Source organism: Haliotis rufescens, unplaced genomic scaffold (assembly GCF_023055435.1).
Source record: "Haliotis rufescens isolate VD_foot unplaced genomic scaffold, xgHalRufe1.0.p SCAF_14, whole genome shotgun sequence".
NCBI lineage: Eukaryota > Metazoa > Mollusca > Gastropoda > Lepetellida > Haliotidae > Haliotis > Haliotis rufescens.
In genome coordinates this window covers 8,739,716-8,757,527 of record NW_025963824.1, presented here as the reverse complement: position 1 = coordinate 8,757,527, position 17,812 = coordinate 8,739,716, and the positions used below count along the sequence as shown (strand labels likewise).

The window sequence follows — 17,812 nt, the reverse complement described above, 5'->3', positions numbered from 1 at the left end:
CGAAGTGATGCAGGTCTCAGACGTTTACCACTTCGGTGAAACCCACGAGCACGGGTATGGTGCTGACATACCCAGTGATACCAGTGGATGTTACACAAGGAAGTTCATCTCGCCAATGCAGACGTTGTGGCCTGGATATTTGGTATTTAAAAAAAAATAAAAAAATCTATCCAGATAACCCTGTGTACTGCACGTAGTTTCCGGGATGTCCGCTAAATCGCCATGCCAGTTATTGTCATTTGAGCATTATAATAATAATCATGATCATTATTCATGTAAAACTGTGATAAAATGTCACTTTAAATTGCCGGCAAGAGAAAGTTTTGTTTGTTTGTTTGGTCAGTAATAATCTAGCTATATATGACGGCGATCTGTGAATAATCGAGTCTGTCCCAGACAATCCAGTGATTGACATCATGAGCATCTACGCAATTGGGATACGACTGTTTGTTTGTTGTTTAACGCCGCACTCAGGAATTGGGATCGAGGACATGCATCAACCAAGTCAGCGATCATGACCACCCGATCCCGTTAGTTGCCTTTTACGGCAAACATGGGTTGCTGAAGACCTATTCTATCCCGGAATCTTCACGGGTCCATTGAAATGAAGTAAAATATCTAACTGTCGATGTTCATTTTAAAAATCCAAAATAGTATACTATCCAAATCCCGGATCTTCACGGTTTTAAAAAAATTATGCACCCATGTTTGATGGCCTCGTATGATATCAATGAGTATCTCACACCAGGTCACGTGCACATGACGTCTCACAGAACATGGGGATCGCAATTTCAATTCCAATTTTCGAATGCACACTTTCTTCTGTCGACCGCCTCCGTGGTCTAGTGGTAGAGCGTCCGCCCGGAGTCGGAAGGTCTGGGGTTCGACCCCCAACCGCGTCATACCAAAAGACGTTGAAAGATGGTACTTGTTGTTACCCTGTCTGGCGCTCGGCATTAAGGGGCTAAAACAAGGACTGGTCGCCTCGGAGTCAGTATACTGTGTCTGAGTGGGGTATTCATGTTAAACTGCCGCATGTTATCTCAGTGAGCTAGCACTATAAATAGGCATCAGTCCGGACTAGTACAAGCAGCCACACAAACACACACACACACACACACACACACACACACACGTACATGCACGTCGCTATATAAGTGCAATAATCTTGGACGCGACGTTATAAACCCCATTTCACCTCACCTTTCTTTTGTCCGGCAAATGACATGGTTTCTTATAGGGTATATCATAGTAACAATTCGACAGTTTCATTATATTAGCTTGTAGCAATATTCCAGCAATATCACGGCGGGGGACACCAGAAATGGGCTTCACACATTGTACCCATGTCGGGAATCGAACCCGGGTCTTCGGGGTGACGAGCGAACGCTTTCACCACTAGGCTACCCGACCGCCCCTTCATAATATTAAAGTATAATTGTAAGTAATATTCCACAGTGCATTACCAATTAATCAAATAATCTTTTAATTCAGCTAGAAATATTAATATTTCGACGATTTCATAATATTACTAATTGAAGTATACAATTTAGTAATTTTCCGAAATATACGATTCCAGTTCATATAGTAATATTACCAATTCTTTCCGTAATTATCAATAATTCTTATTGAAATATTATTTTGAGTATTATTTCGTAATGCATTGCCAACCCCCCCAGTAATATTATCAATTCATTCAGAATATTCATAATTCTACGATTTAATAATATTACTATTAATATCAGTATAAGTTTTGGTAATATCCTAATGTGCATTACCAATTTATCAAATAATATTAGAAGTCAATAAGATTGATATTTCGACGATTTTATAATATTACTAATAGAAGTGTAACATTTAGTAATATTCCGTAATACAATACCAGTTTGCAAAGTAATATTACCAAATCTTTAAGTAATTATTAACAATTCGACGATGTAATATTGTTTATTGAAATATAGTTTTGAGTATTATTCCGTAATGTATTACCAATTATCCCAGTAGTATTACCAATTCAACCAGAATATTTATTATTCTACGGTTTCATAATATTACTACTTGAAGTTGTAATATTACTTAAAGACTTAATAATGTTACTGTTTCATTAGTCATGAAGTCATATTCAGTGGGTACACACTAGTTTTAATAATCTATATCTGTAATATTTGTTTGTTTGTTCTTTAACGCCGCATTGTAAATAATCGAGTCTGGACCAGACTATCAAGTGATTGACATCATGATCACCGATCTGCGCAGTTGGGATACGATGACATAAAAACCATAACAGCAAGCTTGACATCCCGATCCCGTTAGTCGCCTTTTCCGACACGCCTTCTAAGGCAAGCATGGGTTGCTGAAGACTTATTCTACCCCGGATCTTCACGGGTCGTAACTGTAATAGTGTTTTTATCTAAGCGTTCTTTTTCGATACGTTTTCTGTAGTTTCATTTATGTATTATTAATTTGTAAATTCTTCTCGTCACGAAATGGTTGATATATTACCGAGGTGATGTTAAATTTTTACTCTCACAACTTATTCATTAAAATATATTGCTATAATTACTCAACAAATTCAGAATATACCGTGAAAATATGTTTTAATTTTTTTTGCCAAAATTTATAATTAAATGGATATCCTAAAAAACAGCGAGGAACATAAATCTAAAAATTAAAAATTGATCTTTATACGTCGGTGTGGTATATATCTGTTATTAACTGGATATTGATTTTGAAACAACGTAAGCTCGCTTCGCTTTACAAAACCCGCTACTGTGAGTCGGACTCTGTGACGTCATTGAGCCAGGTGCAGGTGCACACCTGTCGCGTTATCAGCGAGTGAAGCGACACCTTGTACAAGGAAGTTACACGCCGACAGCGCCATCGCTTCTCGTATAACATCAGCGCCATGCACCAAAGCATAGGTCGGTGCAGTGATGTCGAGTGAGTGAGGGAGTTAGGGATGGGTGTGTGTGTGTGTGTGTGTGTGTGTGTGTGGGGGGGGGGGGGGGGGGGGGGGGGAGGGGAGGCAGGGGGGGGGGGGGGTGTGTGGGAGGGGGGGGAGGGAATTTCTCGCCCAATCTCATTAAAATCAGATCTTAGTTCTCGCTACCGCTAAACAAAGATCTGAGGACATCCCATTAGGGGTCACGTCAGAACGACCTTTCATCCGACCAATCAGAGCTTACCAGATCATGAAAGTGACAGTCGGAATGTGACTTCTAATCATGCAGCCTCGAACACCTTAAAACGGGGTATTCCGAACGATAGTTACGGGCTTAACGACTGAATCCATACATTCTAGACCATATAATAGCTATTCGAGAATGTTCTTTTGTTCAGGTTTCATTTTTTTAAGCGAGAATTTGTCAAAATATGTTTCAAAGTGTAGTCGCCAATTTGAAATTAGCGCCGTAAAGCACGAGAAAGCTGCCTTCTGATTGGCTAATGTCGACTTCTTGTCAGTAATTCCATTGGTCGGTCAGAGTTTGCGAAAGGTCGGTCTGACGTGACCCGTAATGGGATGTCCTCAGATCTTTGTTTAGCGGCAGCGAGAACTAAGATCTGATTTTCATGAGATTGTTTCTCGCCTTATTTCTCTTAATTTCGTTCTACCTTCAACATGTTCATGGGACAGTGAGTGAGTGAGTATGGTTTTACGCCGCTTTTAGCTATTTTCCAGCAATATCCCGGCGGGAGACACCAGAAATGGGCTTTACACATTGTGCCCATGTTAGTAATCGAACCCGGGTCTTCGGCGTGACGAGCGAACGCTTTAACCACTAGGCTACCCCACCGCCCCCGTACTCGTGGGTTTCACCGCCAGAAACCTATGATTGTGGGTTCGAATCCCGGTTCGCCCCGATTATGTTTCTAGGTTTGTCAGCACCATACCCGTGCTCGTGGGTTTCACCGAAGTGGTAAACGTCTGAGACCTGCATCACTTCGGGCTTTCCTCTCACATTAAGCGATATAACTGGAATACTGTTAAAAAGCGGCGTTAAACCCAACTCTCTCACTCACTCACTCATGTCCGGCGAGCATGACGGCCATGATAAAACCTGAATGTTCGCTTTGTTAAGGAAGTTCTGCGTCAACCATGCCGTGTGCGTCGTCGCATCGTAGTGCTGGAAACTGATTCCTCGGGGCTGTTGCTGGATGTTGCTCCTAAACTGTCAATTGTCAAATTTTCCCGCTTTTTCCCATCGATTACATTTGGCATGGTACGTGAGATATGTTTAAGTATGTTTTCATAGAAAATAGGTGAGGTGAGGTGAAATGGGGTTTAACGTCGCGTCCAAGATTATTGCACTTATATAGCGACGTGCATGCACGTGTGTGTTTGTCTGCTTGTACTAGACCGGACTGATGCCGATTTATAGTGCTAGCTCACTGAGATACCATGCGGCAGTTTAACATGAATACCCAACTCAGACACAGTATACTGACTCCGAGGCGACCAGTCCTTGTTTAAGCCCCTTAATGCCGAGCGCCAGACAGGGTAACAACAAGTACCATCTTTTGGCATGACGCGGTCGGGGATCGAACCCCGGACCTTCCGCTCTCTGGGCGGACGCTCTACCACTAGACCACGGAGGCGGTCCTCATAGTAAATAAAGCACTTATAACACAAATATTTAACAACATAATTGGTATCGTTTCTTTTGGACATAAATTTATATCACGGTGTGTCAAGGAAGGCCAAAGTAATGCAGGTCCTAGATATTACAACATTGGCGAAACGGCCCGTGAAGATCCGGGGTAGGATATGTCTTCAGCAACCTATGCTTACCGTAAAAGGCGACTAACGGGATTGGGTGGTCAGGTTCGCTGACTTGGTTGTTGCATGTCATCGTATCCCAATCGATGTTCATGATGTTAATCACTGGATTGTCTGGTCCAGACTCGATTATTTACAGACCGCCGTCATATAGCTGGAATATTGCTGAGTGCGGCGTTAAACAACAAACCAACCAACAAACTTCATTTCAACGGCTGAATCCGAGTCCAACCTCGGGCTGTTGCGGAAAGATAGGGTTTCGAGATTATACGTTCAGATTATGTTTCTGAAGAGGATGTCCCATTAAAACACCTGTTGTTCTTTCACCTACACCACCAAACTGAGACACCTTTTATGGTATAAATCAGGCAGGGAGACTGTTCGGTAGCACAGTGTCCACGGGGAACCAACACGTAAGTATGCCATTTTTTTAAAAATCTAAGAAATATGTTTGTTGTGATACCCAGTGATTGATATTTGTTTGCTTGTTCATACTGTGTGTTCAATGTAGAGATACATTACTTGTAGATATAACTACACATGTGTTGAACTGTGTTGACCTTGCAAGCTAGCTCTACATGTAACTACTACTACTACTACTACTACTACTACTACTACTACTACTACTACCCCGTGAAGATTCCGGGGTAGAATAGGTCTTCAGCAACCCATGCTTGCCGTTAAAGGCGACTGTTTGTCGTAAAAGTCGACTAACGTGATCGGCTGGTGAGGCTCGCTGGCTTGGTCGATTCATGTCATCGATCCCAATTGCGCCGATCGATCGTCATGATATCAATCACTGGATTGTCTGGTCCAGACTCGATTATTTACAGACCGCCGTCACATAGCTGGAATATTGCTGAGTGTGGCGTAAAACAACAACAATAATAACAACAATGATAAGTATTATGATAATTAATAATAATAGCACAAACTTAGTATCTTAAGCGACATGATGGTGTAGCTCAATCATTTAATTTCCGTCTTCGCAATGCTTGTGGTTTTGACAAGGAGGTCCATCCATGGTACGACCCAGAATATGTAGAGGGCGTCATGGAACATGATAAATACAAAATTCGCCGGGGGGGGGGGGGGAGCTAGTGGAGGATAATGAGCCTAACCAGCCTGACTTGTGCCAGGATCACCCAAACCCTCTTTGCATTCGTCACCACTCGCCCCTTTCCGTAAGCTGCAAGAAGACTCGTCCCCATATCGATGAATGTTGTGTGCGAAAATACGACAAACCAATCAGAAAGCGCTTATGATTTCAAGTTGTTGATCATTGAGAGAGTATCCGGGTTTGCTACCAGGAATTCAGCCCTTCTGACAATCTGGGTAATGCAGGAGGCTGCATAGACTCGTTAGTCCAGCCAAACTAACTCCGGAATTCCAGCCTAGTTCGCCAAGGGTGGAAACTGGACTTTTATAGTCAGTTAATTCCCTTGCCTCGGGAAGATGGTCCGTTGATTAATAACTGAGTCTTTGTACAAAACTGAATACCATAGTTCACCATAATGCATTGTTAAAAGTGTGCTTTGCTTTACCGGTAAGGGGTCACAGGTGGCCCAGTTGCCTAAGGCGCCGAGATTGGCTGTGCAGAGTTGCGTTCGAATCCCGGTTCGCCCCGATTATGTTTTTAAGTTTGTCAGCACCATACCAGTGCTCGTGGGTTTCACTGAAGTAGTAAACGTCTGAGACCTGCATCACTTCGGGCTTTCCTCCCACATTAAGCTGACACGCCGTGATATAACTGGAATACTGTTAAAAGTGGCGTTAAACCCAACTCACTCACTTTACCGGTAATAACTGAAATAGTACATAAATATTTCAATTAATGGACATAATCCAATATTTTACATCCATACAGTAGTATTGGTTTTACCATAGCATGAAAGAGATAGAGTTGACATTGTAAAGAGAGATTGTTTAAACGTGCCTTACGTAAGATCAAACACATTGCTTTTGTTGCTTGGTAACATAGAGTTGGAAACAAAACATATGACATTGAAAGAGCGGATCGCCAAAGGAACACCTTTTAGGTTTGTTGGTTTGTTTGTTGTTTAACGCCGCACTCAGCTATATTCCATCTATATGACGACGGTCTGTAAATAATCAAGTCTGGAACAGACAGTCCAGTGATTGATATCATGAGCATCGATTGGGATCGATGACATGCATCAACCAAGTCAGCATGCCTGACCACCCAACCCCGTGAGTCGCTTCTTTCGTCAATCTGAGTCGCCTTTTACGGCAAGCATGGGTTGCTGAAGACCTAGTCCATATCTTCACGTGTCACAACTTTTAGGGGAGGGAGGGGTAAGTGCATGAAAAGATGACACAGTTGATTTTAAATATTAACATTATTAGAGATTGGTAATTTATCATCGGGTATGAGGTTATTAAAAATATTAGGTATTCGTATGCAAAAATATTACATAATTAGGGTGTTCCTAAGACGAGTATTTTAAAAAAAAATTAAAAGATAATTTTAATCAAGAAAAGTTAGTAAATAAATCAATGGTCGGTCCCATAAAGCCTGATACAGTTTCTTGCATGATGATGTTGCGCCCGACACTGGTCCTGCTGATGGTGGTGCTGATGCTCATCCCAGAGGAAGGCGAAGGATGGCTTTTTGGGCGGCGGCGTCGGCGGCGGCGGTACCATGTCCGTAGAACCGACATCACCAACAACTGCCACTGCAACAAGATTCACGCTGACATCATCAAGCTGCTAAAGGATGTCTTGAAATCTCAACGACGTTTGGGCAGACGTGAAGTTTCAACCATTCTTGATGTTGATGAAGATGACCCGCTTCTGGAGGAATTCATGCAGAACTCAATGGACAAACGTAAATATGTTTAGAATGAGAAATTCTGCCTGATTTCGGTTTGTTTTAAATTTTAATTTCCACTCCGAAGTTGCACTTTTTAATGAAACCCGTAATGGCGACCAGTACTGGCATTCCAAGCTCCTTCCCAGCGCGTGACACCTTCGTTACACTCTCGGTATAGAGAGCTCCGCGAACGGGCTATCGCTGCGAGGAGCTTGCTGGCATTCGTGACTTATTTCCGGTAAAGGAAAAAATATCCTTATCCTCCAATTGTTATACATCGCCACATCCTCGATATTCTATATCCTCATTTTATTTTGATAACTACCCTGGTGCCATTCGCCAATACAGCCTCGTTTTGAGTCCAGTTCGAATGACCGGACGCATTCGTCACCACTCGCCCCTTTCCGTAACCTGCAAGAAGATTCGGCGTGTCCCGGAATAACACGAGTTGGTTACGAATGTGACCGGACGCTAAAAATAGACGTCCAGTCAAATTACAGTATTATTTCGTGACTGAAACAAGCTGCCATATAGATCTCCTGAATTCCAATAGTCTCGTTGCGTTCTTTGTGTTCAGAAAAATAGTCTAAAGCTTATTTAAACAGGCTTCTTATTAGTTAGGTATAATTTATATCGAGGGCTCGCTCGCACGAGGACGCGACTTGAATGCAGATCTATGCCGAAACCTCGTTCAGAAGAGGGATTTTCATTGGATGCTGATTTTTAGCGCATGAGCGAGAGAAATTCTGTGCTAAGCTGGTGACGACACTTTAGAAACGAAGCTGTGGTGTGGGTCCAAATGATATGAACGATATAGAAGGGAGATATGATACACTGGATATTCGAGGGTGACTTTGTCAATTTTGTTTGTTTTGTTAATCCATCTATATGAAGGCGGTCTGTAAATAATCGAATCAGGACCAGACGATGAAGTGATTGACATCATGACCATCGATCTATGCACTTGTTAGTATTTCGTGGGACCCGTTAAGATCCGGGGTAGAATAGGCTTTCAGCAACCCATGCTTGTTGTAAAAAGCGACTGTGCTTCTCGTAAGAGGCGATTAACGGGATCGGGGTGGTCTGGCTCGCTGACCTGGTTGATGCATGTCATCGATCCCAATTGCGTGGATCGATGTTCATGATGTAAATCACTGGATTGTCTGGTTATTTATTTATTTATTTATTTATTTATTTATTTATTTTAGGAGACGGTCTGATCAACAAGGAGCAGTTGCTGGCAGCAGCGGAGCGTGCAGGTACGTGCAGACTGGCCTATAACGGGACAGGGCCTCTTAAAAACTACGAAAGCCCATTAGGGACATACCATTTAAAAAAATAATAAATTAAAATACGGTGCGAATATTTTATTTATTATGATTTCATGAAATGTAATAAAATTATATTAAAAATGAAAATGTGCTGGTATTAGATATCATATAATACGGTTATCATGATATTGAGGTGACGAACTTTTCAGCAGTGACAGTATGGTTTCATTCGTCACCACTCCCCTCTTTCCGTAACCTGCAAGAACACTCGTCCCCCTATCGACGAATGTTATGTGCGAAAATACGACAAACCAATCAGAATGCGCGTATAACTTCAAGTTATTCGTCAAAGAATTCCTCAGAAATAATTTTTGATTTTACATGTCCTCCATCTAAATATATACCCAAGGCACAGTTAAATGTGTTCAATCATACTGTATATTCCGCGTGTCCAGATGTGCTTTAAATTGCATCTGAAATATATATAATATATGGGAAAATATATGTGAACTATAACGCGGCGAGTTGACAATTATTTTAGGTATGCCCGTTTGCGCTAAGACGGAACCCGGTCGCAAAAATGGCCATGCGAGGGGCACGAGTCGCTATTCGGCTTGTCCCGGAATAACACGAGTTGGTCACGAATGAGTATGGTTTACACTTGCTATGTTTTCAAGCACAACAGCCGAGCAGGAGGAACAGCAACCACTGCCAGTGTGGGAGGATGGTCCTGGAGGAGGCTGCACCCAACAGTAGCTGAACACAGACGCATGGCGGACAGTGGTATGGAGAGAGAGAGAGAGAGAGAGAGAGAGAGAGAGAGAGAGAGAGAGAGAGAGAGAGAGAGAGAGAGAGAGCTTCACCCAACAGCAGCTGAACACAGACGCATGGCGGACAGTGGTATGGAGAGAGAGAGAGAGAGAGAGAGAGAGAGAGAGAGAGAGAGAGAGAGAGATTCACCCAACAGCAGCTGAACACAGACGCATGGCGGACAGTGGTATGGAGAGAGAGAGAGAGAGAGAGAGCGAGAGAGAGAGAGAGAGCAAGAGAGAGAGAGAGAGAGAGAGAGAGAGAGCGAGAGAGAGAGAGAGAGAGCTTCAACCAACAGCAGCTGAACACAGACGCATGGCGGACAGTGGTATGGAGAGAGAGAGAGAGAGAGGGGGGGGGGGGGGTTACGCCGCTTTTAGCAATATTCCAATATCTGGGGACACCAGAAATTGGATCCACACGGGATCTTTGGCGTGTCGAGCCAACGCTTTAACCACTAGGCTACCCGACTGCCCCTATGGAGAGAGAGAGAGAGAGAGAGAGAGAGAGAGAGAGAGAGAGAGAGAGAGAGGTTTTACGCCGCTTTTTGCAATATTCCAATATATCATGGCGGGGGACACAAGAAATGGGTTCCACACGGGATCTTTGGCGTGTCGAGCCAACACTTTAACCACTAGGCTACCCGACCGCCCCTATGGAGAGAGAGAGACAGACAGACAGAGTGAGAGAGAGAGAGACAGAGAGACAGAGAGAGAGAGAGAGTATAATTTTTTTTACCTGGATTAAATGGGTGTCGCTGTAACGCGTTCAATAGCATGTCAGTACGTGTTAATGTCTTGTATTTAGTAGCACTGATACGTAATCATTTGGCACTAAACTTTGCCAACTTTTCCAACTTTGAAACCCGTTCATCTAATAAAAAGGACGGGCTTTGGTTTCTGAAGACCCATTCTCAGCCGGATCTTAACGGTTGCAATACGGAGTGAGTGAGTGAGTGAGGTGTACGCAGTTACAGACATGTACATCGCGATAGCACAAAGCACGGGCCTCACACATTGTTCTCATGTTGGACAGGCTATCGCTTTAGTGAGTGTGTGAGTTTGGTTTTACGCCGCTTTTAGCAATATTCCAGCAATATCATGGCGGGGGATACCAGAAATGGACTTCACACTTTTTATCCATGTCGGGAATCGAACCCGGGGTCTATCGCTTTAACCACTAGGCTACCCCACCGTCCGTTGCAATTGTTCACATAGGCAAGACGCAATGCATGATATTTCAATGTTGTGTCACATGTGTTTCAGAGTATTTCTCCTGTTTCAGGCGCTGACCTTAGAGGCTGACAAATAAATTTTGCAAGACTGAATCATTTTCTGTTATATTTACAACAAATGCCAATGCTTTTCCAAATATGTTTGGACCGCTTCCTTGGTCTAGTGGAAGAGCGTCCGTCCGGAGAGCGGGAGGTCCGGGGTTCGATTCCCGGAAGTGTCATATCAAAAGACGTTAAAAGATGGTACTTGTTGTTACCCTGTCTGGCGCTTGGCATTAAGGTGCTAAACCAGGACTGGTCGGCTCGGAGTCAGGATACTGTGTCTTAGTGGGTATGCATGTTAAACTGCGGCATGGTATCTCAGTGAGCTGGCACTATAAATCGGCATCAGTCACACACACACACACACACACACACACACACACACACACACACATGCACCCCTCGTGTGGAAAAGGTATTGTTCAATTTCGTTGAGGTTAGAGGTGGGATACTATCATATTTTGGATTGCGTGAGGATGATTGAATGTTGTTTACCGCCACACCCCGCACCATGCACAGGCTATCAGGCACAATGACCCGCGTCATCAGGGTACAATGACCCACGTCATCAGGGTACAATGACCCGCGTCATCAGGGTACAATGACCCACGTCATCAGGGTACAATGACCCGCGTCATCAGGGTACAATGACCCACGTCATCAGGGTACAATGACCCGCGTCATCAGGGTACAATGACCCACGTCATCAGGGTACAATGACCCACGACATTAGGGTCATCAGGGTACAATGACCCACGTCATCAGGGTAAAATGACCCACGCCATCAGGGTACAATGACCCGCGTCATCAGGGTACAATGACCCGCGTCATCAGGGTACAATGACCCACGTCATCAGGGTACAATGACAGACGTCATCAGGCGACATCAGGGCACATTCACCCACCCCATCTTTCAGGTCACATCAGGGCACATTCACCCACCCCATCTTTCAGGGCACATCAGGGCACATTCACCCACCCCATCTTTCAGGGCACACTGACCCACGCCACAGACAAAAATCAGTCATGTCACAATAAGTGATGGAGTTAACATTTTTTGTCATATCGGCATTATTTCAGCGATATGGCGACGAGAACAATTGATATATATACCACTATACATATATAAGAGCGTCATAAATGAAAAGCTTTATTTATATGCAGATTTGCCAATCATGTTTTAACATAAAAATATAATCTACAACAGTCCAAATCACGGACAACAAGCCACCAGCAACCGAAGCTAGGTCACCTCGCTGGGGATTAGGGGTGTCACGATAAATCGAAATATCGATATATCGCTATTGGTAAGCACTTAAAGTCAATAAATCGATTGTTAAATCAGTTTCCGATCAATAGTATCGATTTCAATTAGGAATATCGATAGTTTCGATGGTTTTACAGTTTCAATAAAATACATGCAATGCTGTTCAAATTTGTTTTTCTTTTGATCATGAGTGGTAGCAATTTACACATGGTAATGTTAAAGTTTCTCATTCTTAAATCAATAGGTTAAAGAAAAAACAAATCAGTCATATCTCAAACTTTACTTTTTATTTGTTGTTATGGTTATCACATTCAAAGAAAACTTAATTCAACTCTAAAATCCATCTCAAACGATACACTGAAAACTATCGAGATGTATCGCAATAGTTGCTTGCAATATCAATAGTTATCGCAATAGTTTCTTTCAATATCAATAGTTATCGCAATAGTGATTTCCAGACCAATAGTCACCCCAACTGGAGATCATGGGACCTGCTTCCTGCGGGACATCACAGCAGGCTTTACGTCATCACCTTAGCCACTGGTCGTTGTGCTCAATACTAGCCAATGCTCAAGTTACATTGATTATGATACTAATTACGTGTCACACAGGGGGGTCAATCATTTTACGGTATTTAAATCCCTGGACAGAATGGTCTATAATTTATGTTGATAAAAGCATCACACCAAATTTAAAAAAGGCAATTTGTTATTCCTATGTAAAATGTATGATACTGACCAATTCTTTCAAGCAGCTTAGGGTCAGATGCCAACTCACACGGGAAAATAATCCGTCAAATTTACTGTTTGATGATGGGAATACCTTGCAATTGCAAATTCCAGACAAAATATGTTTGACGGTGAACCTTTCATCACAAGGGATACACTTAGGAGGTTCGTCCTCGTCTGTTTTAAGCAGATATTCGTGTGTAAACCGACTGTGGCCAATACGACATCGTCGCAGAGCGACCTCGTCATTTCCTGACCCAAGTAGGTATGACCGATTGTTGGTTTAAATTCATGAAGTTTATTGATTCCTACCTGAGTTTCCCACTTTTTTGCATAAGGTCCCGATAACTTGATGGTTGGTTTGAAATCACTGTACGGGATCAGTGGTGGAGATAACGGTTTGTCAAGAGCTGTTCTAGTTGCAGCATCGGCTTTTGAGTTACCTATAATGCCTACATGACTTGGTAACCAGCAAACGACGATGTCACATTGACCAGTAGAAAGATTATTATTCAGTTCTAAAATTTCAAGGATTATAGGCTGATTTGTGGAGACACTCTTAAGTGCCTGAAGGCAAGACAAGGATTCTGAAAGGAAGATGTTTTTTTTACAATGGTTCTGTTGTTTAATGTAGGTCAAAGCTGTTAACATAGCTCTGGCCTCTGCAGTAAGATTGAATTATTATCTGGGATTTTTGAGTAAACAGTTTTGGATCCAATGACAGCGACACTTGAAACTTTGCCAGCATCCTTGGACCCGCCTGTAAAATGGATCAATGAGAAATATATTTTGTTCGTTATTGGTTATATTCTTGTTGATAAACCAAAGGAATTGTTTCAGACTTTTTGAGTTGGGTGAGAGTGCGGTCTACCTCTGGCTTAACCATCTGCCAGGGAGGAGAAGACAGAAGTCGGGAGGGTGATATGATATTTAGATCTATTTTAGCAGAGTGATGTGTGGTTGAATTCCGATTCTAATTGGTGGAACCAGGTGTGATCAATTTCAAAACAGGTTTTCACACAATTATGCAATTTAAAACACGATGATGCTGTGTTTGACTGATTTTAATGCAATTTAGTGATGCATTGCAGTGATAGTTCAATGCGGCGTTGTTCACCAGCTTCCACATACAGACTGTTCACCGGTTGTTTCTATGTTTTTGTTTGTTTGTTTGTTTGTTTGTTTGTTTGTTTGTTGTTTAACGCCGCATTCAACAATATTTCGGCTGTCATCGAGTCTGGACCAGACAACCCAGTGATTGATATCATGGGCATCGATCCATATAATTGGGATACGAGGATATGTATCAACCAAGTCAGCGAGTCTGACCACCCGATCCCGTTAGTCGCCTCTTACAAGCATACACGCATTAAAATTATGGCAAACATGGGTTGCTGAAGACCTATTCTTACAAGGATCTTCACCGAGCGATTCGGTGGGTGAGTGAATGTAGGCGGTTCGTTGAGTGAGTGAGTGGGGGAAGGGTGAGTGGATGTGGGTTGCTGAGTGAGTGAGTGAATGCATGTTTGTTTGTTGTTTAACGCCACATTCAGAAATATTCCAGCTATTTGACGGCGGTCTGTATATAATCGAGTCTGTCGCCTCTTGCGACAGCATGGGTTGTTGCAGACTTAGTCTACCCAGGACCTTCTCGGGTCGAATCAATGTGGGTGGGTGAATGAGTGTGGGTGGATGAGTGAATGAGTGTGGGTGGATGAGTGAATATGGGTGGGTGGATGGGTAGATGAGTGATGCATGTGGGTCGGTAGGTGAGTATGAGTTGTTGGATGAGTGAAAGTGGATGGGTGAGTGATTGAGTGAATGTGTGTTGGTGAGTGATTTAGTGAAAGCGGATGGATGAGTGATTGAGTGAAAGTGGGTATGTGGGTGGGTGATTGTGGATGGGTGAGTGATTGAGTGAAAGTGGGTATGTGGGTGGGTGATTGTGGATGGATGAGTGATTGAGTGAAAGTGGGTATGTGGGTGGGTGATTGTGGATGGATGAGTGATTGAGTGAAAGTGGGTATGTGGGTGGGTGATTGTGGATGGATGAGTGATTGAGTGAAAGTGGGTATGTGGGTGGGTGATTGTGGATGGGTGAGTGATTGAGTGAAAGTGGGTATGTGGGTGGGTGATTGTGGATGGATGAGTGATTGAGTGAAAGTGGGTATGTGGGTGGGTGATTGTGGATGGATGAGTGATTGAGTGAAAGTGGGTATGTGGGTGGGTGATTGTGGATGGGTGAGTGATTGAGTGAAAGTGGGTATGTGGGTGGGTGATTGTGAAAGGGTGAGTGATTGATTGAAAGTGGGTTTGTGGGTGGGTGATTGTGGATGGGTGAGGGATTGAGTGAAAGTGGGTTTGTGGGTGGGTGATTGTGGATGGGTGAGTGATTGAGTGAAAGTGGGTATGTGGGTGGGTGATTGTGGATGGGTGAGTGATTGAGTGCATGTGGCTAGGTGAATGATTGAGTGAATGTGGGTAGGTGGGTGAGTGGTTGAATGAATGTGGGTGGGTGAGAGAATGTGGGTGGGTGGGTGGTTGAGTAATTGAGTGAATAGGGTGGGTGAGTGATTGAGTGTATGGGGTGGGTGAGTGATATGTGGATAGGTTGGTGGGTGAGTGATGGAGTGAATGTGGGTGGGTGATTGATTGAGTGAAAGTGGATGGGTGTGTGATTGAGTGAAAATGGATGGGTGAGTGATTGAGTGAAAGTGGCTATGTGGGTGAATGTGGGTGGGTGATTGTGGGTGGGTAAGTGTTTGAGTGACTGTGTGTTGATGAGTGATTGAGTGAATGTGGGTGGGTGGTTGAGTGAATTAGGGTGGATGGGTGGTTGAGTGAATTTGGGTGGGTGGGTGGTTGAGTTAATTTGGGTTGGTGAGTGAATTTAGGGGGGTTGGAGGGTGAGTGATTGAGTGAATGTTGCTGGGTGTGTGTGTGCGGGTGGGTGAGTGAATGTGGTTGGGTGAGTTAATGTGTCTGTTTGTGTGGGTGAGTGAATATGGGAGGGTCAGTGATTATGGATTGGTGAGTAAATTTGGGTGGATGAGTGATTGCGTGAATGTGGGTTGTGAGTTAATGTGCTCGCTGGGTGAGTGGTTGAGTGAACGTAGGGTGGGTGAGGGAATATGGATGGGCGGGTTGGTGAGTGATTGAGTGAATATGGCTGAGTGAGTGAATGTTTGTGGGTGAGTGAATGTGAGTGAGTGAGTGAATGTGGGTTGTGAGTGAATGTGGTGGCCGGGTGAGTGATTGAGTAAATGTGGGTTGGTGAGTGAGTGAGTGAGTGAGTGAACGTAGGGTGGGTGAGTGAATGTGGATGAGCGGGTTGGTGAGTGATTGAGTGAATGTGGGCGGGTGAGTGAATGTTTATGGGTGAGTGAATCCCCTTGGGGGTTAAGCAATTTGTTTACAGCTATACTGACTCTTGTTAAAAGACCATTATGGCATCTGTATCCACTGATACAGAACAGTACTCAGAGACAAACGATTACTTAGAGCAATGTGTAAATTTCGAATATCTCTTCCCAACTTTCGAGTCAACATTATTCGTAAAAGCTCATTGTTAAATATACCTCATACAGAATCTATATAAATTTATAAAGAATGTGACCTTCATTTATTAGAGGATGAATACCATGTCTTTTTTATATGTAAGAAATATATTCAGTTGAGAAATACCTTTTTACCCCACTACAGAAATATCATAAAGATAATATTACGTTTGCAAATTTATTTAAATCAGGTGATATTAATGCACTACGCTTGATAGCTTTATATTTATGTAAAAGAAATGTTAAATGAGATCGACAGATATTTAATACTCTGGACATGTGACCTAAAATGTTATTTATCTTACTAATGCACTATGGGCCACGTGGCCTGAATTTCGAAACAAACTTGATTGATTGATTGATTGATTGATTGATTGATTGATTGATGAAACTCTCAGGAGAGGGAAATGCCGTCAATTTGTCAATATGTTTGTCGAAAAAGACGACTAACGGGATCGGGTGGTCAGGCTCGCTGACTTGGTTGATTCATGTCATCGTATCCCGTTTGAGTGGATCGATGCTCATGATGTCAATCACTGGATTGTCTGGTCCAGACTCGATTATTTTACAGACCGCCGTCATATGGTTGGAATATTGCTGAGTGCGGCGTTAAACAACAAACAAACAAACAGGTTACGGGTGCTTCAATCAATGTCTCTCATGGGAGAAGAGGTTGGATCTCTGACAGAAACAACAGTCCACCAGGGACGAGGGGAACTCCCGCCCCACCCCCCACAGTCAGGCTACCAGCTCCAAGATCAGGCAGCAGGGCCGTACTATCTACGGTGGGGCCAGGGCCCATACCAAGACACAAATGATAAAATGGACCCGTGAAGATTCCGGGGTAGAATAGGTCTTCAGCAACCCACGCTTGCCATAAAAGGCGACTATGCTTGCCGTAAAAGGTGACTATGCTTGTCGTAAAAGGCGACTAACGGGATCAGGTGGTCAGGCTCGCTGACTTGGTTGATGCATGTCATCGATCCCAATTGCGTGGATCGATGCTCATCATATCAGTCACTGGATTGTCTGGTCCAGACTCGATTATTCACAGACCGCCGTCATATAGCTGGAATATTGCTGAGTGCGGCGTTAAACAACAAACAAACAAACCGACGATGGCACTCCTAATGTAAGCTCTTATTTTGGAATATATCCGGTTTCAAGACTACTATATATGGGTTTAGAAGACTTTCTGGGATTATCTGTACTGTTATAGACTAGCTGACCGCCTCACACACACACACACACACACACACACACACACACACACACACTGTGCTGTACTGTACT

The 17,812-nt window shown here is 43.3% G+C and overlaps 1 protein-coding gene across 1 annotated transcript; it reads left to right on the top strand.

Moving 5' to 3' along the window:
* Nucleotides 1-5,072: 5,072 nt before the first annotated feature.
* LOC124145386 lies at nt 5,073-11,018 on the top strand. Its single transcript, XM_048395506.1, has 5 exons — nt 5,073-5,190; nt 7,323-7,625; nt 8,819-8,869; nt 9,559-9,664; nt 10,976-11,018. The coding sequence occupies exons 2-4, from the start codon at nt 7,331-7,333 to the stop codon at nt 9,639-9,641; spliced, it is 429 nt and encodes a 142-aa protein (XP_048251463.1). The 5' UTR covers nt 5,073-5,190; nt 7,323-7,330; the 3' UTR covers nt 9,642-9,664; nt 10,976-11,018.
* The last annotated feature ends 6,794 nt before the right edge of the window (nt 11,019-17,812 follow it).

What these genes read in the sequence shown, in the direction of transcription:
- LOC124145386 (XM_048395506.1), top strand. Translation starts at nt 7,331, where the DNA reads ATGATGATGTTGCGCCCGACACTGGTCCTGCTGATGGTGGTGCTGATG. An exon ending in GCAGAACTCAATGGACAAAC is followed by an intron (nt 7,626 to 8,818) that starts GTAAATATGTTT and finishes TATTTATTTTAG; the next exon opens with GAGACGGTCTGATCAACAAG. An exon ending in GGCAGCAGCGGAGCGTGCAG is followed by an intron (nt 8,870 to 9,558) that starts GTACGTGCAGAC and finishes TATGTTTTCAAG; the next exon opens with CACAACAGCCGAGCAGGAGG.